Source organism: Acomys russatus, chromosome 23, assembly GCF_903995435.1.
Source record: "Acomys russatus chromosome 23, mAcoRus1.1, whole genome shotgun sequence".
Taxonomy (NCBI): domain Eukaryota; kingdom Metazoa; phylum Chordata; class Mammalia; order Rodentia; family Muridae; genus Acomys; species Acomys russatus.
Window position 1 is genome coordinate 52,776,180 of NC_067159.1, and position 22,643 is coordinate 52,798,822.

Genomic DNA, 22,643 nt, shown 5'->3' on the forward strand with positions numbered 1-22,643 from the left:
CTGGCTCACAGCCACCATCGTCTCTGGAGGACACCGCTCTTCCCTCTGCAGTCCCTGTCCCCGTGCTCACAGCACTGCACAGCAAACATTTTTACAGCTGCCCCTTTACATCCTTCCAAATCCCTCTGAGATTCCACATCCCAGCTGAAGAAGATGGAGCCTTGGGAGGAGCAGGTGGCCGGGGTTCCACACTCCTCAGGCCAACAGAGCCCTGACCACTTGCTCTGTCGATAAACTGAAATGTCCCTGGGGATGGACACAACTTCTTTAACTACTGCCCCTAGAACAGTTCCTACATGGTAAGGAATGATGGTTTAGAGATTTACTTCTCTTCTTATTTGTGTATGTATGTGCACGCATGTGTGCGCATGTGTGTGTGTGTGTGTGTGTTCGCCTGTGTGTGTGTGCATGTGTGTGTATTCGCCTATGTATGTGTGTATTCGCCTATGTATGTGTGCATGTGTGTGTGTTTGCCTCTGTGTGTGTGTGCATGTGCGCACGCCTGTGCAGATGCCCAGAGAGACCACAAGAGAGCATCAGATCTCTGTAGATGAAGTCACAGGATGCCATGGTACTGCTAAGCAAACACATCCTCTGAAAGAGCAACAAGTGCCCTCAGCTACTGAGGCATTTCTTCTGCTAGGCAGTAAGTGGGTTTTCTTCTTTGAATACAGACAACAAGAGCCCCACAGAGCTTAAGCTCTGCCTAGCAGCTTTGCATTTAAACCCTGAGTTACAAAGGCAAAGGCTTAAAGAATGCTGTGGCTGCAGCCAAGAGGACCAACATCCGCCCAGTGACAAGCAGGGCTAACATTTCAGAAGTCAGTAAGTGTAGGAACCAGGCCCGACTGGGCTGCCTGCCTGTCTTGCTGTTTCATGTCCTGTTTCTAGCAGCTTCTGTGTCTGTGTTTATGTTGGTTAGCTAGTCATGTTTACTGCTCTGAGAACGCACCCCTCCCCTCCTCGGGACTTTTCCTCCTGTGCGCAATCATCTCATGAGGGATTTCACCTGTGAGTGGCATTCCTGTTTTGCTGGCTATAAGAAGGCTCTTTGAACACTGAATAAAAACTTGCTGCCACTGCTGCTGCCACCACTGCTGCTCTCTTAGCATAAGGACCCACTGTGTTATTGTGTGTGTATGTGTGTGTGTGTGTGTGTGTGTGTGTGTGTGTGTGTGAGTTAAATCCACAGTCCCTTGCCCTTGACTCGGTACTGTGGTGGCGCGGGCGCCACAAGTAAGACTGAGCTTCAGCACCCAGCAGTGAGGGTGAACTCACACTAGTGATTCTACTGATGCATCGTAAGTGTGAGGCGCTCAGGGCCCAGGGAGAAACTGCAGGTGAAAAGATAGAAAAGTTGTTTTTCAACCCTGGCCACTTGGTACCTTCCGAGATGGCCTCAGGGCCGTTCTATACTTTCTGAGAAAATCCACACCCTCATACCTGTCCCGAACACCTGACAGCACGTGATGTCCCAAGCTGAGCTCTTGCCCCCTCAGAGATAAAATAACTAGTAACCAATCTTTTAAAGGGCATTCTTAAGAACCAATCATGGTCCAACAACTGCCTACCCTCCAATTCTGCTTCTGTAAGAGTATAAAGGACCCAAGCTTTGCTTATTCGGGGTCTCCAGCTCAATAGAGCTTGGTAGATCCCATCATGATGGATCAATAAAGCATCCCTTGTTTTTGCATCGGACTGGACTCTCGTGTCTCACTGGGCTCCGGGAAGTAAGACCCAGCCCCACAGGCTGTCCATGGCCTGCGTGTGTGCGCACGTGTGTATGAGTGTGTGTGCGTGAGTGTGTGTTTGTGCACATGTGTGCGTGGGCTTGTGTGTGTGCACACATGTGTGTGGTATGGTGTGTCTGTGTGCATTCATGTACATGAGTGCCATGGCAAGCATACAGAAGTCAGAGGACAACTGCCGGGAGCCACTATGTGTGTTCAAGGACTGAACTCATGTCGTCAGACTTGGTAGCAAACACCTTTACCTGCTGAGTCTTCTTACCAGTCCCATGTCTGTTGTTTTGGTTTTTAGAGACATGATGTCTCTCTAGGTAGCCCAGGCTGGCCCTGCAATCCTCCTGCCTCTGGCCCCTAAATGACGGGATTTCAAGGCTATGCCACCACCCAATTTATTAAGTCTTCTCTATAATGCACCTGCCGGGCAGAGTTTCACTAAGAGGTCCAAAATCCATCAGATGGCACCAAGAAGTCTGAAGGGATTTCAACAACACACTACTTAAAAATCTACAGTTTCTAAACTGTCACAAAAAAATAAGCAAGAGTACACAAAAGATTGGATAAAGGGGGGAAAAACTGTTAAATACACTGTTAGATCATTATTCTTAAGCCAGTAAGGGATTTAAAAACATCCATTTAACTTTGACTTCTTTTGGTTTGGTTTGGTTTGGTTTTTTCAAGACATGGTTTCTCTGTGTAGCCTTGGCTGTCCTGGACTCACTTTGTAGTCCAGGCTGGCCTCAAACTCACAGTGATCTGCCTGCCTCTGCCTCCCAAGTGCTGGAATTAAAAGCTTGTACCACTACCACCATGCCTGGCTTTAACTTTGATGTAAAAAAAAAAAAAAAGATTTATTTATTATTTATACAGTACTCTACCCACATGTGCCTGCACACCAGAAAAGGGCGCCAGATCTCGTTATAGATGGTTGCTAGGAATTGAATTCAAGACCTCTGGAAGAGAAGACAGTGCTCTTAACCTCTGAGCCATCTCTCTGGCCCCAATTTGACTTTTTAAAAAATTCTAATTGAGGTCTTAATTCATCTGGATCCTATTTTTTTTTCCTTTATCAATTATATCAAACAAATTGACCTTGTACAAGGTTTAGCTTTTTTTTTAATACTTGTTATAATTTTATTTAAAATGAAATACACAAGCTTTATCAGGTAAAAGACTTAGAAGTGATGTGTGACTCTTACCTGTGAATTAAGGGTCAGAGTAATGAGACAGTCACCCAAGCTGTAAGATGCTAGGAAGTCACCACAGAGCGCCCAGACCAAAGGGAAGAGACAGGTACCGGAAGTCGGCCAGCAGTGGGCAGAGGACCCAGGCAGTGGCAGGAGAGAGAGAGCACCTGTGAGCCACAGACATGGAGATAGGGAGGGGAAATGAAAGCGGGAATGGAAGAGCAAGCAGGAAGTGACGCTGGTTATTACCGGTGAGCTGAGCCCCAGACTCCTGGGTGTCTTAGTTAGGGGCTCTACTGCTGTGACAAAACACCATGACAAGCTGGGAATTATGGGGCACATCTTTTACCTCGGCACTCTGAAGGCAGAGGCAGGAGGCAGCCTAGTCTACACAGTGAGTTCAGGACAGAACAGCCAGGGCTGTACGGAAATATTCTGGCTCTAAAAGAGAGAGAGAAGGGGTGGGGGACTTATTTTGCTTACTTTTCCTGGGTCACAGTCCATTAAGGGGAACCAAGGGAGAAACTTGAGTCAGGAACCAGGCACCAGGAAGTGAAACAAACAGAAACCACGGAGGAGTTTTGCTTACTGGATTACTCTCCTGGCTTGTTTGTTTGTTTGTTTGTTTGTTTGTTGAGACAGGGTTTCTTTGTGTCACCCTGGCTGTCCTGAGCTTGCTATGTAGACCAGGCTGGCCTCGAACCCACAGTGATCTGCCTGCCTCTGACTCCCAAGTGCTGGGATTAAAGGCATGCACCACCATGCCTGGCTTCAGCCTGCTTTTTTATAAAACCCAGGACCACCTGGTCAGGGATGGCAGTGCAGACGGCAATCTAAGCACTCCATCAATCATTAACCAAGAATATACCCGAAAGATCTCCCTACAGCAGTGGTTCTCAAGCTATGGGTCCCGACCCTTTGACTAGGGCTCAAACACCTTGAACTTCCAATCATTCTGCCTTTACCATCTGAGTGCTGAGATTATAGGTGTGTGCACAATGCCAAATTTTATACTGTGCTGGGATTAGAACCCACAACTTTGTGCTTGCAAGACAAGTACTCTACCCATTGAACTATCAAATCAATGTTCAGTTCTTCTCAATTTTATAACTGTACTATGGTTATATACAATATAAAGAATACTTCTGTTCTTAGTAATCACACTCTGAAATGGTTAGGAGGGAAAAGGATGAATATAGATACAAATATAGATATAAATGTATATGAAAACACGGCAAATCAACAAATGATAAAAACTAGACATTTAGGTAAATTGTATATAAAAGCTATTTGTATTATCACTGTAATATTTTCAGTTTTGAAATTATCCAATTTATCAAATTTATATCATCTGTATTTTAAAGTACACTAGTGGCTTTCTCATTCTTACTATGCCTTCTGTCCCCAAAGGGCTAGTGACTAGTACTCTGAGGCAGGCACATGTTTGACAAGACATTTAAAAAAAGAAAAGAAAGAAAGAGACAGCAGCTTTGGACGTCAGAGGCTAACGGCTAACGCATCCGCCCACGTTTGCGAAACTACCGAGCCCTCCTCTGCAGACAGCAGGCCGGCTCTGCTGCTTGTACCTAGTGTCCTGAACTTGCCCTGGACTTTCCCGCATGACTTTCCCAACTCCAGGGTTTTCCATTTGGTCACCCACTCACCCTCCAGTGCATTCCTGTCTTCCGCAGAGCTAAAAATAACCGTTCTATCAAGCGGGCAGTTAGGTAGCATGGACAGCTAAGATAACCTCCCTGCGACTGTTTCTGTACTGAGGACAGGGCAACCGGAAAGAAAGGCATAACCCACTGTGCTGCACAAAGCCTAGCACTGATTCTTAGCTCAGTGCATAGAAGCCCTGGCTCGAGAGTCAGGCTCCAGAGTTCAAATCCTGAACCTGCCCAGCTGTATAATTTTGGCCAAGCTGTTTAACCATCCTCATCCTGTCTTTGTGTGATAAAGTGGGGGTTGGTAGCATTGCCCGCCAAGGACAGAGTGCAAAGACACACAGACAAAGGCAGAGGTAGCACAGTGCACGATGCACAGTTCTATACACTTCAAGAAGCAAATAGCAGCAGATGCTGTTTTCAGGGCAGGTGTCAAAAGGAAGGGGGCACAAAGGAGCCTTAGGGGGCCACAGAAATGCGATTCCTATGGATTTACACCACTCTACCAGCATTGGTAAGTGCATGTTCATCTAACTGTGCATGTTAAAAGATGTGTTATACTGCAACATAAAATCAAAATAAAAAAGACATCATGCTGATAGAAATAAGATTGCTGTGAGAATGGGAGATGGGCCAGTGGGCAAAGTACTTGCTGTGCAACCCTGAGTACCCAAGCTTAGACCTCTAGCAGCCACATAAAGAACCAGGCAAGCATCTCCAATTCCAGCAATGGGGAGGTGGGGACAGGCACTCCCTAACGCTCACGTGACAGGCAGCCTAACTAATCAGTGGGCACTAGATTTGATGAAAGACGCAGTCTCAAAAAAATGAGATAAATGACTGAAGAAGATACACAGCATCACTCTGGGCTCCACACACATGAGCATATACGCACATGGCCGCATGCACGTGTGCACACCCACATGAACACAAACATTTGACATGCCACAACCACCACCACACACATGAAATTAACATAAAATAAACCAAAGTAGAATTATTGTGATGGTGAAATGAAAGTGTATGCGGGCTGACTAGTGTTTGATAAGCAGTAAGTCAGCTGCTATTAAGGCAGCCAACCCTGAGGCAGGAGAATCAACTAATTAAGCCCAGGCATTCGTGGACAGCCTGGGCTACATAGAAAGATACTGCCACAAGAGAACATCCAACAATTGTGTCTGCACTGGACGGATACAGATGTTTCCTTGGTCTCTAAGCAACATGATACAATAACTATTTATATAGATGTCACAAGTGTCCTAGAGACGACTTAAGCTGTCCGGGAGGGTGTACATAGGTCATACACAAATGCTATGTTACTTGCATTATACACTTGAACAGGCACAGACTTTTGCATGCACAGAGGTTCCTGAATCAACTCATTCGTGTACAACACACACATACATAAACACACACACAGACATACACACACACACACACACACACACACACACACACACGCACACACACGGGGGATGGCTGTACTTATTACAGCAGAATTCTTGCTTGGCTTTTCTTAGTTTTACACTATTTTAAATTTCTTATCTTTACAACTCTGTACTATCCTTTTTGTATTCAAACAGAAGAATTGCATTCTTGAGATAGTTCTGAAGAACAATTTTAAAGAAATCTGAAATCTGCACAGTTAGAAGTAGCATTAAATCACTAGAAACCATCCAGGAAGTCCTGAAGCTGCATAAGCAGGCCAGCTTTCGTGAGTAAGGAGCAGGAACTAGGGCTGGGCCTCCTGTCAAGACGTTCTAAGCTGTAGAGGACATGGAAAGCAAAGGGAAGAATTTCAAGAAGAGGTTTTGGGCTTTTTTTTTGTTTTTGTTTTTGTTTTTATGCTATCTTGAAGCATTTTTTAAAATGAAAGTGAAATACCAATTTGTGAAGCCCAGCTGAGCTAGCTAGCTCTCCCAGAAGAAAATTTCTAACTCTTTGACCTGGTAAATTTTCTTTCTTTCTTTCTTTTCTTTTTTTTCCGAGACAGGGTTTCTCTGTGTAATGGTAGAGTTTCTTAATTGGGTCACCATGTAATTGTTTTCCAAAATCCTACCTTGATGAAAGCATAGCCAACGCCGTTGTCTGTGATGGTGAGGCCAAGCAAGTCCTCTGACTTATAGACGTTCACTTCCTTTTTTATTCCTTTCACATGGGCAAATATGAAATCTTCAAGACCTAGCTGCCCTCCTAGGAGCTTTTCCATGTCGATTTTTGGTGTGTTTAAAGTACAAAATAAGATCTGCAAAAAAAAAAAAAGAAGCCGTTTAGCTCAGTCTTCTTCAAGAAAACACAATGACTATTAACGAACTTGTTCAATAAATACTTATTGAACAAAAAAGTCCTCAATTTATGAAGTAAGAGTCCCTGAGGTAGCATGAATGAGTTTGCTGGCAGGTAGGTGGAGTCTGAGGCAACACTGTGAAACGTGATCCTCAGACGAGACGTATGAGTATTTCTGAAGACGAGAGACCCTATGCTAACTTCTTTATATCCTCGCTCTCACTTAACACTCATAATGACTGTATAAACCCATTGTTATCACAAACAGGAAATGGAGATTTAGCAAGATAAATTAATTTGCTTAAAGTCACAGTGTCATCACTTGTCAAAGCCAAGAATCTGACTTCAATTCTCATCAACTTCAAAGGGACCGGTTGCTCACACCTGTGAAATATGTTTCTATTCCTGAAGGTCCACAAGACGCATATGCATGGGAGTGACACACACTATGATGAAAATGCAAATAAAAGCCAGTAAATATATCATTTTAAATAAAGGAAAATTTTCTTTCTTTGGCATCATAGTGCCTCAAAATAGCAATGGAGGTGAAGCTAAGGGAATAATAACTCGGTGGAGGGCCTCTTGCCTAGAGTGAAACAAGCTGTGGGTTTGTGAAACAAAAACAAAAACAAAACTTTTTTTTTCTATCAAAGGTGGCTAGTCCACTAAGGACCAATATCCCATAAATCTCCATCTGCTAAAACTTTTGCTTATACAAAAGCTACCTCCCCTGTGTTTCTGGAACTTGAGCCTGGAGCAGCCTGTTTCATCAGAATAGAAACCAGAAGCCAAGTGACCTCCCCCTTCCTATTGCTTGCTAGTCCAGTTGGGTCATGTACAGGCTGGCCTTGAACTCACAGTGATCTGCCTGCCTCTGCCTCCCAAGTGCTGGGATTAAAGGCGTGACTCATGTACAGGCTTTTTACAAAGAGAAACTGCCTTGTGGAGCGACTCCTACTTGGCTCATGTACTCCTAATAAAATACCAGGACAATTGTTTCTAATAGGTTCAGTGTCCAGCACAGGAGAGGGGTGACAATATAAATAGTGGGTGAAATATTTTAGGAATAAATTGTATGTCAACAACTAACAAACACAAATGCAACTGTTTACTTTTTTTTTTTTGAGACAGGGTTTCTCTGTGTAGCCTTGGCTGTCGTAGACTCATTTTGTAGGCTGGCCTCAAACTCACAGCAATCCACCTGCCTCTGCCTCTCCAGTGCTGGAATTAAAGGCATGTATCAGCACATTTTTAAAAAGAAATGGAGGAACCTGGTATGATGGTACTTGTCTTTAATCCCAAACCCCAGGATGCAGAGGCAGGGAGACCTCTGTGAGTTCTGGACTAGCCTGAGCTACATAGTGAGACCCTGAGGCCTGGATGGCATCGCAACAGTTTGGGATACATCCAGAGTTCTTACAAAATTCAGTAAGCGACTATTCATAAAAAGAACTTTACAAGCCAACAAGTTCTAATGGTGAGTCTTGCACAACTGTTCCCATAAGACAGGCACTTTCTGAATAATATCTACAGCTATGTTTGAGAACTCCTGAAACTGCAGGATCCACGTAGACAAAGTTAGGTTCTGCTCATTTTTTAAAGGCCATGACCAAGATAAGTTTAATTTCCCCCGTAAACTGTATGTAATGGCCACTGCTGGTTACAGACTTGCCTACAAGCTGCCAGGCATACCTGTGAGGGAGACTTAATTAGCTACATTATTTGAGGTCCAAGACCCACCTTGAATCTATAGCACTTGGGGTCAGAATCTGGGCCACAGCTTCTGCTGGTGCCTGCTAGCCCTCGCTCTCACATCGCTGGCATTAGAGCCTACTTCTTTGGGATTCCAACAGACACTGAAGACCAGCTGAGACATCCAGCCACATGGGCTGAACAATTGGTGGGTTCTTAGCCTTGCCATGGGAGACAGCCATCGTGGACTAGCTGGTCCACAGCCTGTAAGCCATTCTAATAAACCCCCTTTGCTCATGTACAAAGTTCTACCAATTCTGTTCCTCTACCCAATGCTGACTAGCACATCATGCTATTCAAGGTTTTTCTCTCTTTTTTCTTTTTTAAAAGATTTTATTTATTTATTATTTATACAGTACTCTGCCCCCATGTGTGCCTACCTGCCAGAAGAGAGCACCAGATCTCATTATAGATGGTTGTGAGCCACCATGTGGTTGCTGGAAACTGAACTCAGGACCTTTGGAAGAACAGACAGGGCTCTTACCCTCTAAGCCATCTCTCCAGCCCCACTATTCAGATTTTTAAACTCAAAGATAATTCGTGGACCACATTCATACTGTATATTTATATGTTAAATGCTACCTTCCCACGGTTTTTAAATTCCTACCACATACTTGTTACTATGGATCACTGAAAGTCATCTGACTGGGACAGCAAAGCCTCAGTGTAGAGCCTGCACCATACACCAATGCCACATTTGCTAAAGTGGCACCATTGTACAGTCTACTAAGATACTTCGTGGATGCACAGCATAAATATTTGTCTCTAGTGCTTCGGGAGGTGTTCTGGCTCACAGACACATGAACAAATACCCAAAACACATCCAAATTATTTTTAAAACTCCAGGAAGTTCATTTCCAGATCCCTTTTTGTGTGATAGTTTCCTTAAACAGGAACTACGCTGGCTGAAGATTCTAGTATTCCAACAATATTCAAAAAAAGAGAAGGCATGGTTTGTGCACCTAGAAGCGCATTATTGGACATGGATTATTGAAAATAGATTCTTCTGTCATACACTGTATCCAGACTACAGCTTTCCCTCCTCTGCTTCTCCCAGTTCCCTTCTCCTTTCCCCCTCCTCCTGACCCACTCTAGGAGGCCTTCAAGAGACAACAACCAAACACAACAAAACAAGATACAGTAAGACTAGGCACAAACCCTCTTATCAAGGCTGGACAAGGCAACTCCACAGGAGGAAAAGAGGCCCAAGAACAGGCAAGAGTCGGAGACACCCCTGCTCTTGTGGGTGTGGTTTTAAGTGTAAGCAACAGAAACAGTTATCTACAGTAGCAATGCTAAAACTTCTCATGCAACTGTTTTCCTTTATCTCAGTTTCCCCAAGAACCTTGGTCTCTTTACTCCTCTAATCTCAAGTAAGAATTGCAGAAATATCCGTCAACGTCATTGTAGAAAATAAAAAAGGGAAATTGAATACAAAATAAGGCAAGTATGGCCCCCACTCTCATGTGGGGATTGTCACTGCATCATTAATCATAAGAAAACCATTCGGATTGTGCTTATTCTGTTAATGACAAGGTTCGACCTAGTCATTTTTTTTCCATTTTATTTTATTTTTATCTATGTATATGTGTATATGTCTGGGGTGTATATACATCTGAGTGTAAGTGTGCAAGGAAAGTACAGCTGTTTGATTTCCCTGGAGTTGGCATTACAGGCAGCTGTGAACTACCTGATATGGGTGCTGGGATCTGAAGTCTGATCCTCTGAAAGAGCAGCAAGCACTACTAACCACTGAGCCATCCTTCCAACCCTGGGCTGTTCGTATTGCCTGAATTTCAAAGGCTGGTCTAGATAGTGAGCTCTAGGCCAGCCAAGACTGCTGTGTCTTTTGTTGTATGATCTCCCATGCCTTAGTCACTGTTCTATTGCTGTGAAGAGACACCACGGCCAAAGCAACTCTTATGGAAGCATTTAGTTGGGGCTGGCTCACACTTTGGTCCGTTATCATCATGTCAGGGATGATGGTGACATGCGGGCATGCTGCTGGAGAAGCAGCTGAGAGCTACATCCTGATCCAAAAGCAGAGAGAAACTGGGCTTGGTGTGAGCTTCCGAAACCTCAGGGCCTACCCCCAGAGACACAATGCCTCCAACAAGGCCATGCCTCCTAATTCTCCTAATCCTTTCAGTCTTGCTCCATGGTGACTAAGTATTCAAATATATGAGCCTTCAGGAGCCATTAAACCATCACATCCCCAAATCGTAAACATGTTAAGTCACAAAACTTATATAACTCAAAACTATTTTTTAGCTATGCTGATGCTGGGGTGAGGTATACACTGTTTCAACGTAGGTTCCCAACCACTAAAGCACAGTGGCTACCAATGGCTACTTCAACCAACATGCTGAAAACGACATGCTGAGGAGATAGAAGTCTGAAAAGATAAAAGAAAATCAGTATTACCTACAAGAGACACTGATGAATTATGGGTATCAGCTACTTGTACACTTAAAGTTACAACAGCTCCAGTTAGGAGTGTCTTTCAGGTTGCACAACACTAATTTGAGAGTCTAAACTCAGAATGTTCCACAATCCAAAACGTGTTGTACCTCAAATACTGTGGGATAGTCTATACTATAAAATTTTGTTTTCTGCCCAAACTTACTTTTAAAAGTAATATACACCATTATCTTCAATCTATGCATATGAATTTAAACAATTTATAAACCACCTTTGTGTTAAATGTACAAATATTCCAAAATCCAAAATGAAACTGAATCCAAAACACATCTAAGCCTTTCCAGTAAGAGATGTGTAACCTACAGGTGTGTGTGTTTGCTGGTCTGTTTTAGTTCAGGATCCCAAGTGTGAGAAGAACATGCATCAGGACCAGTCAGGTGGCCGTTGGGGTAGCGGGGTGGGGGTAGGTGGGGTAGGGGAGTAGAGATGGGGGTGGGGGTAGGTGGGGTAGGTGGGTGGGGGGTTGGGAGGGAAGGAAGGTGCTTGACATGCAAGCCTGACAACATGAGTTCAGTCTCCAGAACCCACACAGGAAGCCAGACGTAGTTGTTTGCCTCTAGAATTCCAGTACTCCTACAAGGAGATGAGAGGCAAACAGGGAACCCTGGAAGAAGCTCACATGGACAGCACCTGGGCAGAAGCACGAGAGGCCTGCCTCAAGGCAAGATGAGAGCATCAGCTGCTGAAAGGCGCCCTCTGACTCCCACAGGTGCTGTACCAGTCACATGCCACCTCCCATGTGATCTTTAGGAACACACGAACACTGAACTCCACCCTCGTCTTTTCATCTACTTTTCCTCTTAGAAAATAAGCTGGGACTCGGTATTGGGACTCCAGGTGAGAGTGGTATGGGAGAATGGGGAGATAGAAGGACCTCGAGGATCCAGGAATCCCACAAGGAGACCATCAAGGCTGGCGGATCTGGACCAGGTGGCGGGGGGGGGGGGGGGGCTGTGGGGGGGCCTGCACAAACTGCTGCACCAACCAAGGACAATGTATGTAGTAAACCTTGACCCCTATTCAGATCTAGGCAATGGACAGCTCATTCTCCACAGTTGTGTAGAGAGCAGGGACTGACTCTGACATGAACTCTGGTGCCCCATATTTGACCACTTCCCCCTTCGTGGGGAGACCTGGCAGCACTCAGAGGAAGGGGAAGCAGGCTACCAGGATGAGACCTGATCATATGGTGGGGGAGGAGGTCCCCTTCTGTCACAGACCTAGGGGAGGGGAATAGGATGAAAGAGGGAGGGATGGGGGCAGCGAGAAGATACAAGTGAGGGGTTAATAAGCAGGATGTGATCTGAATAATAAAATTTTAAAAAGAAAAATTAAAAAAAAAAGAAAAGAAAAGAAAAGAATGGCCTAGAGAGAAAACTGAGATCTTGTCCAGGACTCCTGCCATGATTGACCGGCTCCCGTCTCTTGCCCTCCGATGCTTCTCCAAGATCTAACTTGTGCGTGTGGGGGTCATCCAAGTCCCTGCCACTTCCTTAATGCAACAACAGCCACAACAGCTAATCCTTCTGAGCTGTGATTTGTCAAAGTTGTAACAAGAGCTCAGACTTCCGTGGCTTTCTTCTAAGCCATAATGCTTTATCTGTGATGCTAATATGAATTGAGTCTTCAAAGAGAAAGTTCTATAAATCAGAGACCATGCATTTTATGCTGTGTGGAATGAAATAGATTGTGTAGTAAACTATCCAGTTCCTAAAGGGATAGGACAGCTTCCAAAAGGGATTTCTTCTAATTGGCTCTAAAAGTCACATTAGATATTTTAACAAATGCCCAAACACCAGCAAAGCATGATTGCTCCATTTGAATTATGTAATTGGGTTTTTATTCAATGTTTCTGGTCATTTAAAATTGTTTACATTTGTTTATTTGTATTACAAACATAGCCATTCCAAAATCTCAAGCCCAGTATTTTCACAATACAACATACATACACAAACTCTAGTATTGCTTGAAACAATGCATCATTCTATATAAAGTGCCTTAATACCTGCAGTCACTACAAACAGCTTCTCAGCTTAGAAAAGATACAAAACTGGCAACGAGACAGACATTTAGAAACATGACACTGCATGCTTTATTTAGACCTTCATGAGGATATCGTAGAAAGTCCTGCCTCGAACAGGGTAGAACTTTCTATAAATGAATCACTTCTAAATTAGCCTCCATAGGTCAGCAGTAGCAAACCTTAAGTAAAAAGTGAGTCACCGTGCGAGCCTTCACCAGCACAACCGCGTCCCCCAGTGTTTCTAGTGGCTAAAATAGTATGACAAAAGAATTCTATCAGAAATATGAAAGTCAAAGCCATGTTTTTAAACCACCAAATGATTTCCCAGAATAACACATTTTTCTGCTATGAAGTCTAGTCAAGGGAGCTGTGTATCTAAGAAAGTCAAAACCACAAAGCAGTTCTTGGAACACAAGAAAAGGTTAAAAGGACATGGGTTTTTATCTTGCCTGTGTGGACACAACCCAGACACTAACCCAACATGTAAGACATCGCCCTCTCCCAGGATGTCCCTGCAGAGAGAGGAGATGACTGAGCTTGCCCATCCAAGTAACGTAAGGTACCTACCAATTTTAAGACATTATAAATCAAGCGATGCTTTAGTTTCCAGCTTTCTGAACTAATTATCTTCCACAAAGTTTCTTTCTCCTTGATGCAGAAGGTGGGGGAAAGCATAGACAGGCTAGGAGACACTGAATCATTCGTTCACATCCAGACACAGTGAGATGACTTAGCAACATAGTAAGTATGTGATGTCACCAACAAATCTGAACACACACTTGAGGTTTCTGCTGGGTTGGAGCTGCTCTGTTGTTTTTTTGGTTGGTTGGTTTTGCTTTGCTTTGCTTTGCTTTTTCGAGACTGGGTTTCTCTGTGTAACATAATCCCTGGCTGTCTTGGACTCACTTAGACCAGGCTGGCCTTGAACTCAAAGCATTCTGCCTGTCTCTGCCTCTGACTGCAGGGATTAAAGGCATGTGCCACCACGCCCAGCCAGTTGCTCAGTTTTGGCCCTCTTCTAGCTGTAGGGACATGGGTCTGTAGGACCAAAGATTGTGGAAAGGTAAGAGAGTTGACTGGACTTTACATGGGTAGGTCACGGGCCTAAGTAAAGGGTTCTGTGCTGAGAGTTGGTTAAGCTTGCTCCCTGTTCCACATTCCCACCACACAGTTTCTTCCCACCCTTGGCTTGCCAGCATCATGTCTATTCGGCCTGTGAGATCCCTGGTACTGGGACAGACAGAGAATTTGGAGGAGGAGAGGGGACCTAGCAGTATCAGAAGTCTTCTCAAAAGGCTGGCAGGCTGCTACAGGGTTCATGCTCAACTCCCAACAATGTGTCACCACACCAGAGCCAGGACGAAGCGTACCAGGCCCCTGGCACCCGGCTGAGTACTGACTCTGTGCTACCTTCTTCTATTTTTATGACCATTCACACTCCCTTCCCCCAGCCCTCCTCAGAAGCCTGTGATGTGTAATAACCCTCTCACTGCCCTGAGGCTGGCGTAGGAGTGGGGGTGGGGCAATCCTGCTGTTTTTCCACTGCAAATGTAGAACACATTTCTTCACCTCCTATCTCCTTCATCCTCTGCCCTCAGGCAATTTGTTTATCCTTAGGTTAACGTAGTCCCAGGCTATCCTTCATCACACAACTTCTTTTGCCCTCTAAATTATTTGGGTGTGGTCCCGTTCCTCTTAAGAGAACCAACAGACATGGTCCTGTGTTAGTACATCAAAACTGAGAAAACATGTATAAAAATATGCAATTCTGGTGCGATGGCTCAGTGCAAAAGGGTCTTGCAGTCTGAGCCTCATACCCTGAGTCTGGTCCCTAGAGCCCTGTGAAGAAAGCCGTTTGGCAGCGGGCATTTGAAACCCAGCTCTCCAAAAGCAAAGCAAGAGACAGAGGCAGGAGAATTGCTGAGGTCTGGATAGCTTGGGATAGCGAGTGCAGCTGGGACAGTGGGAGAAACCTTCCTCAACCAAGTGGGAGGTCAGAACCATTGACAGACAGACAGACAGACACACACACACACACACTAACAGCAACAACAATACTGGTAACTTTTAATTAAGAATAAAGGAAAACTGACTCGGGTGCTGGGGGAGAGACTACTTGAATTATTCTATGTTCTGCCACCAAAACCCATCCCTAGACACCCGAGTTTGGCCTTCTGGGCTGTGATGAGAACATAATTACCCAGATCCAAACTTAATGAACATGAGAAGAATGAAATGAGCTCTGACTGAGGAACATGTTTACCAGAACGTTTTCTTCTTGGTTTTCTTGCTGTTTGTTTGTTTGTTTGTTTGTTTGTCTTTGAGACAGGGTTTCCCTGTGTAGCCCTGGCTTTCGAGGACTCGCTTTGTAGACCAGGCTGGCCTCGAACTCAGAGATCTTCCTGCCTCTGCCTCCCTGAGCACTGGGACTACAGGCACACGCCACCACACCTGGCTACAGCATGGTATTTTTAGCAACAATACACAAAGAAATACCTTTGCAAATCCCACCTTTCATCTGACCTCAGAGCCTACAGGATTCTGTTGCATCATGCTGACTCCCCACCTGTCATGAACCTTGTAAACCTGTCCAAAGCCACAGTAGCCTGTGACACCTTGAGACACAGCAACCACATGCTCTACTCTGCATACTATCATGCTGTAAGAGCTGGGACGGTGGCTCTGTGCTTGCCTGGCTTTCTGCTTCCAGCATCATCTGCAGCCAAGATACAACACTAGGGCAGGGCCGGGTGGTACCAATTTCTGAGGAAATCGGTGTGGCCTGTGTGAGGTCTTGGTCAGCTATGATCAAGCGACACTGGCGTTTGCAGGAGGTTGGGAAGGGCTCAGAGATGTCATATGAAGTGCCTGGCTTAGTGAGGAGTTGGGAAACATCCCCAATAATTTTCAGGTGTCCTACTGCGTACTCATGCTGAGAAGGTGGGAAATAATTATTTAAGCCTAGGCTATAACTCTCTATTACAAGTGAAGTAAATATTCTCTACTCCGAGTCTCTGGACTGCAGTGGCCATGCAAATCAAAGACCCATTTGTTTTATGCACAAGGTTACCAAAATCCTTCCTTTAAGACAATGAAGTCCCTAGCAAGAATGCTGCCCATATTACTTGACTTCTTAGCAAGTATGTCAGTCAACTCCTGGTGTTGCTTTGATGCAGTAATTTTGAGTGTTCACAAATACCACTTGGCCTTTCTCTGTTTTAAGTTTCCATGGGTGGCTGGAGTAATGGCTTACAAATGAATAGCACTGGCTGCTCTTCTGGAGCTTGGGTTCAAGTCTCAGCATCCACATGGTAGCTCACAACTACCACTCAAAATGTTCTTCTGGCACCTTCCAGTACCAGACAAACACCTATGCATGCAGGCAGGCAAAACACATAAAATAAAGTGAAACTTCAAAAAGTCATAAGCAAAAATAAAATAAAATTAATTAAAATTAAAAAAAAAAAGTCATAAGCCAGCAAGAAAATTCAGCAGGTAAAAGCACATGCTTTATAACCCCGAGAACCTGAGTTCAGTCCCGAGAAGCCACAGTGGAAAGAGAACCAACTCCTGAAAGTTGCCCTCTGACCTCAATATGCACGCATGCATGTACACACATACCTAAACACATACTACACACACACACACCACAGCCCAATAGTTGAGTCAGACATTTAAAAAGTTTAAAGGGTACCCATGAAGACAAAAAAAAGTGGCCCATACCTGTAATCCCAGCATTTGGGAGGCTTACACTGAATTACACAAGCTCAACCCAGCCAGCCTAGGCCATATCATAAGGCTCAGGGTGAGACCTTATCTTAAAAAAAAAAAAAAAAAAGGAAGGTGGGGGTAGTATATCAACATTCAGTGGGGGTATTATTCTATTGTTATTATGTTAAAATCCATTTTTTTCCTACATGGAAATACAAACACCTGACTGCTTCATTGTGTCTTCTAGTTAGTCTGTATACTAAAAACTGTATTTGTTTCTCTCTAACACTATGGTTAACTAATACACCGTGTTTTAAATTGCATGTATAGATAGATGATGTTTAAAATTTTATTTCAGAGTGGTAATGATGGTGTCACATGTTTAGATGAGTTTGAGGATAAAGCTAAGAACCATTTGTCTGGAACCAGGTATGACGACACACACATTTAATACCAGCACTTCGGAGGCAGAGACAGGTTGACATTTGTGAGGTCAAAGATAGCCTGGTCTACCTCACGGGCTATAGGATAGCCAAAACTACATCGAAAGACCCTATCTTTAAAAAAAAAAAAAAAAATTATATGGGCCGAGCTGTAGTGGTGCACACCTTTAATCTCAGCACTTGGGAGGCAGAGGCAGGCGGAAATCTGTGAGTTTTAGGGCAGCCTGGTCTACAAAGTGAGTCTAGGACAGCCAAGGCTACAGAGAAACCTTACCTCAAAAACAAACAAACAAAACAAAACAACAAAATCATATGTAAAGGAAAGAACATTGAAGGAAAGCATGTAGGAGGAGGCTGGTGATTTCGAGACCAGTTTGGGCTACGCAGAGATTCAGACAAGCCTAACTACGTACCAAGACCCTGTGTCAGTTGGAGAGAAAAGGGAGAGAGGACTTGCACTCTGGAATTGGACAGACACTTGGGATCAAAGATGCTGCCCTGCACTGCCTCACATATCCAACCTGCACTGGGAGCTCCAGCTGCCCTGCACTGTCTTGCATATCCCACCTGCACTGGGAGCTCCAGCTGCCTTGCACTGTCTCGCATATCCCACCTGCACTGGGAGCTCCAGCTGCCCTGCACTGTCTTGCATATCCCACCTGCACTGTGAGCTCCAGCTGCCCTGCACTGTCTCGCATATCCCACCTGCACTGGGAGCTCCAGCTGCCCTGCACTGTCTCGCATATCCCACCTGCACTGGGAGCTCCAGCTGCCCTGCACTGTCTTGCATATCCCACCTGCACTGTGAGCTCCAGCTGTCTCTGCTGTGGGTCATGGTGATTTCTAGAGGGTTTGATGGAGTAATCACTTTAGCCAAGATATCTCATGTTGCGAGTACACTGGACATTCAACAGCAGTTATATTCTTCCTCTTTCTTACTGTAGATTCCCCTTCTCCCACACATGTTTACAGAGACAGGAAGGTCAAGCTAGGAAGTGCGAAACACAAAGAATACAGAAAGAGATGGAAGGAACAGGATGGGGGACAGCCTACACACGACCAGAACATGAGCTCGTGTCACATGGGAGAACTGGCCATGGGTCATGAAGGAAATGGTGCTAACACCAAATAAACAGCCACCACTACATGAAAGCTATACATGGACGTGTGAATCATTGTAACAATGACACAGAATCACTGGCGCCTTAACTCTGATATTGTGTATCCCTCCAAGGCCACTTTAACACCGTAACTTAGGAACCTGTGACTTTTACAAACTGACATGTGGATTCTGGGTGTCGGCCAGCGTTATTTGGACCTGTTGCTCTACAAGGCTTTATCTCCAGGGAGATGTTTATACACATGACATAGATGCTTTCTCAATGCTTGAGTTCTTAACCCACTCAGCCTCTGACAGACGGCCAGATACACTTCTGTTTGTTTTGCTTTGTTTTTCAAGACAGGGGTTCTCTGTGTAGTCTCTACTGTCCTGGACTCACTTTGTAGACCAGGCTGGCCTCGAACTCCCGAGTTCTGGGATTAAAGCCCAGCCAGATACACTCCTGAAAAGTGAACATCCTGCCACTCACAATTCTAAAGTCCTTTCCTATTTTTCAGATATCCAGAAAGCCTGCAAGATCTCACTGGTGTCAGCCAAGTCCAAGCTTTGACTTCCAGTTACACATTTCACACACACACACACACACACACACACACACACTGCATCACATACAAGGTGCAGTTCCTAAGGTTGTGGCCAAGGTTTGTTTATTTGTATCCTAACCCAGAGAAGCCACCTCTCTCTTCACCTGCATCTAGCCCAAAGGTATTTGTTAATTAGTTACTTCTCTCTGACTAATTGATTTCAAGGAGCACCCTTGGCTAACTCAGGCGTTTATCCTCAGGAAACAGAAAAACAACAGAAAGAGTCTGGACACCTTCCGGGAGACACACAGACCCCTCTTTGATGACGCAGTAGTAGTTCTCCGAGCATCAGGAAAACTGTTGGGACACCATATGCTCACAGTGTCATCCCCTCCCTGGCCTCTGTCTCTTAGGTCCACTCCTCTTCTGCCACTAGCAACTGGATAGAGCACGTGTTCAGTACGTTTCTAACCAGGTTTGCTTTTAAAGTATGGGGGTGGGGGGGGGAGTGCTAACCACACAGCTATATACGTTACCTTTACCCAGCACACGTGAATCCCTGACACCTGAAACTAGGGTTCATAAACTGCGCTTGGTGGCACAGTCGTGTATCAATCCCCAAATTCAGGAAGGTCAGAAAACCAAAAGCTGGCTTAATGGGAAAAGGTGCCTGTCACCAAACCTGATGCCGTAAGTTCAGTTCCAGGATCTACGAGGTGGAAGGAGAAAGCCACTTCCCGTATGCTGCCCTCTGGTCTCCACAACCATTTCATAGCAGCACATGCCACATACAAATAAAGGTAATATGAAAATGTAAGAAGCTGAAGGTCTTTCTTGGTTACAGATGGAGTTTAGGGCCACATGGGACAAAGGAGGGGGAGGTGACAAAGTTATTAATAGCAGCGCTGGAGAGAGTGCTCTGCAGTTTGGAGCTCTGGCTGCTCTTGCAGAAGCCCAGGTGCAGTTCCCAGCACCCACATGGCCGCTCACAACGATCCTCCGTAACTCCAGTTTCAGGAGAGCCAACGCCCTCTTCCAGCTGTCTCCATGCCCTCACACATGTGACACACATACACTTACTCATACGTAATTTTTAAAAATTATAAAGATCGGCTGGGCGTGGTGGCACACACCTTTAATCCCAGCACTTGGGAAGCAGAGGCAGGAGGATCGCTGTTTGTTCGAGGCCAGCCTGGTCTACATAGTGAGTTCCAGGACAGCCAAGGCTACACAGAGAAACCCTGTCTTGAAAAAAAAAAATTATAAAGATTAAAAAAAAAGAAAAAAGAAGTATAAAGATCTGTGAGACTCATTGCCGTGAGACCCAAGGCAGTGGTCGTCTTGGGAACAAGTGGGAAAGAGCACACTGAAGGGTCTTCGAGATGGGCTCTGTCTCCTTTCACTCCTGCCTCCGAGAGTACTCGACGCCTCGTGTGCTTCCTTCTGCTTATGCTCTTTTAACAACAAAAACTCTTTTAGTGGAGGATAACAGGAAGAAACGTTGGCAGGTGTTCGACAGCTGCTGGCGCTAGGCACCAGAATAAATTATATTGCCCTCTCGGTTTCACATGTAAAGGTTCCATAATAAAAGCCTTAACATTATAAACCTTTAACTGCATCTCAATGTTGGTCTCTGCCCAGAGTAGCTCTCTGAGTCATGGAGGAGAGATCACCAGTCAACAGGCTGACAAGAGTTATGGACGCTCGGGCAGAGGCATGCAATTCAGTCCTAAGGTAGACGGAGGGAATGCTTGGGGTGGTCTGCGTCCTCCAGCTAAGGTGCAGGCTAATAGGAAACAGCAGAGGGAAAGCTTCCAGATAAAGGAGATGACAGTGCATGCAGGGCCCAGAGAACAGTACACACCATGCTCCTGGTGGCCCATGAGGTGATGCCTGCCTTATCTTCCCTTAATTCAAGACGTCTCAGAATGTTCACCTTGGCCAGCTCCTCTTCTGGAGGACTTCAGTCTTCACCTGCCTACAGCACAGGATGCTGCAGGTGGGGTAGAGCTGAATCCAGGAGCTGCAGGCATGAGGGTCCTGGCCTACCCACACTGTACCCTGACACTCAGACATGCTAGCCGAGAAACCACAAGGGAGAACACTGCCTGGAGACTGCATCCAAGAGGAGCTTTGGGGTCCTGATAAGGTGTCAGGAAGATGGGCTTGGGGCTCTGGCGAGACAGGAAAGCACTTGCCACGTGAGCATGAAGAGCTGATTGCTATCCCATGGGGGTCTGGGGGCCGTGTGCACTGGAGAGACAGTTCAGTGGTTAGAGCACTTGCAGAGGACTCTGGTTACTGGCAGGCACCTTGGGCAGCTGAGAAGCACCTGGAAGCCCAGTTCTACAGGTTCTAACACCTTTTGCTGTCCTCCACAGGCGTCTGCATGCACACAGCGCACACACAGACAAACAGGCAACACATTGACACACATAAATAAATTCAAATAAAATTCACAACCACTCCAGGGCAATGGAGACAGGTGGGTCCTGGGGCTTAGACCATCCAGGCTACCTGGCTCCAGGTTAGTAACATAGCCTATCTCAAAAACCAAAGCGGGCAGTCCCTGAGGACCATCATCTAAGACTGACTTCCCATCATACATATATGCACACATATGTACCGGCACACAAAAATTTTTTTTCAAAAGAAAGAGGGGCTGTGGAGGCTTTATCTCATGAGTAGAGTACATGCTTAGTGTGTACAAGATTCGGAGTTCAATTCCTAGCCCCTCTTACACACATACACACACACACACACACACATACACACACACGGCAGAATTTGGCTAAGCAAGGAGATATTGGGAATTAACGGATGCCAGAGGAGGAGAGTCATTTTTCAATAGTGTAGCTGCTGGTAAGTCTCCGATGTTCCTGTAATAACTCCACACTCACGCTCCATGCAAGCAACCCTAACTGACCTCACTGGGTCAAAACGAAAAAGGAAATCAAGGAGGAGGGGCTTGCAGGAAAGGAGGGGTTCAAAGACAGGGTAATGGGGGGATCTGACCAAAATACACAGTACATACATATAAAGTTGTCAAAGAATAAATAAAAATTTAAATCAGAAGAAAATGGAAATGAAAGAGGAAAAAAGAAAGTATGGAAGAAATGAAGGAGAAAGGGCTTAGGTTTCCCGTGTAGTGATCGGGGTCTGCCCTGTGCATGCTCCAGAAATGGGGCCATCCGTACCACCATGCACCTTAGAAGAACTGTTTATCAAGGAGCGCTGTACAGTCTTGTGGGGATTTCACCCACCATCCACACTCTGGGGGCCTGTTCTGCAAACAGCGGGCTGCCAAGGCTACCTCAAATGCCAGCCTAACCTCCTGGGCACCAGCTGGCTTTCTCCCTCACACTCTGCTGTCGTTATTTGTTGTCCTCAAAAATCAATAGTAACTTTAATTCCAAATCCCCGGCACTTCCCCCTGCATTCTTGTGGCATTCTGGTTTCTGTTCTTGGGGTGTGGGAGCTCCCTACACGTCTGTGAATCCCAGCTCCCTCAGTCTTACTGGAGTTCACATGTGTGAGTCTGGTCAATAGCAGTTCAACCTACCAGTTATCTGTGTCACTGGGATATGGTAAAGACTGAAGGCCATCTTGTGTTCTCCAGAGTTGCCAGAGACACACACAGTATTGATTTCCACAGGAGCTCGGTGCTGGTGCCAAAGAGTCAAAAAGGGAAGATGCTTTTGAGA

The 22,643-nt window shown here is 45.2% G+C and overlaps 2 protein-coding genes across 3 annotated transcripts in view; one reads left to right on the forward strand and one right to left on the reverse strand.

Moving 5' to 3' along the window:
- The window catches only part of Fubp1 (far upstream element binding protein 1), a 909,332-nt gene that overhangs the window by 803,427 nt on the left and 83,262 nt on the right, over positions 1-22,643 (forward strand). The window lies entirely within an intron of this gene.
- The window catches only part of Gipc2 (GIPC PDZ domain containing family member 2), a 62,769-nt gene that overhangs the window by 30,622 nt on the left and 9,504 nt on the right, over positions 1-22,643 (reverse strand). The window contains exon 2 of the mRNA XM_051166053.1: positions 6,659-6,844. Within this exon, the coding sequence (XP_051022010.1) occupies positions 6,659-6,844 (186 nt within the window). The remainder of the gene's footprint in view (positions 1-6,658; positions 6,845-22,643) is intronic.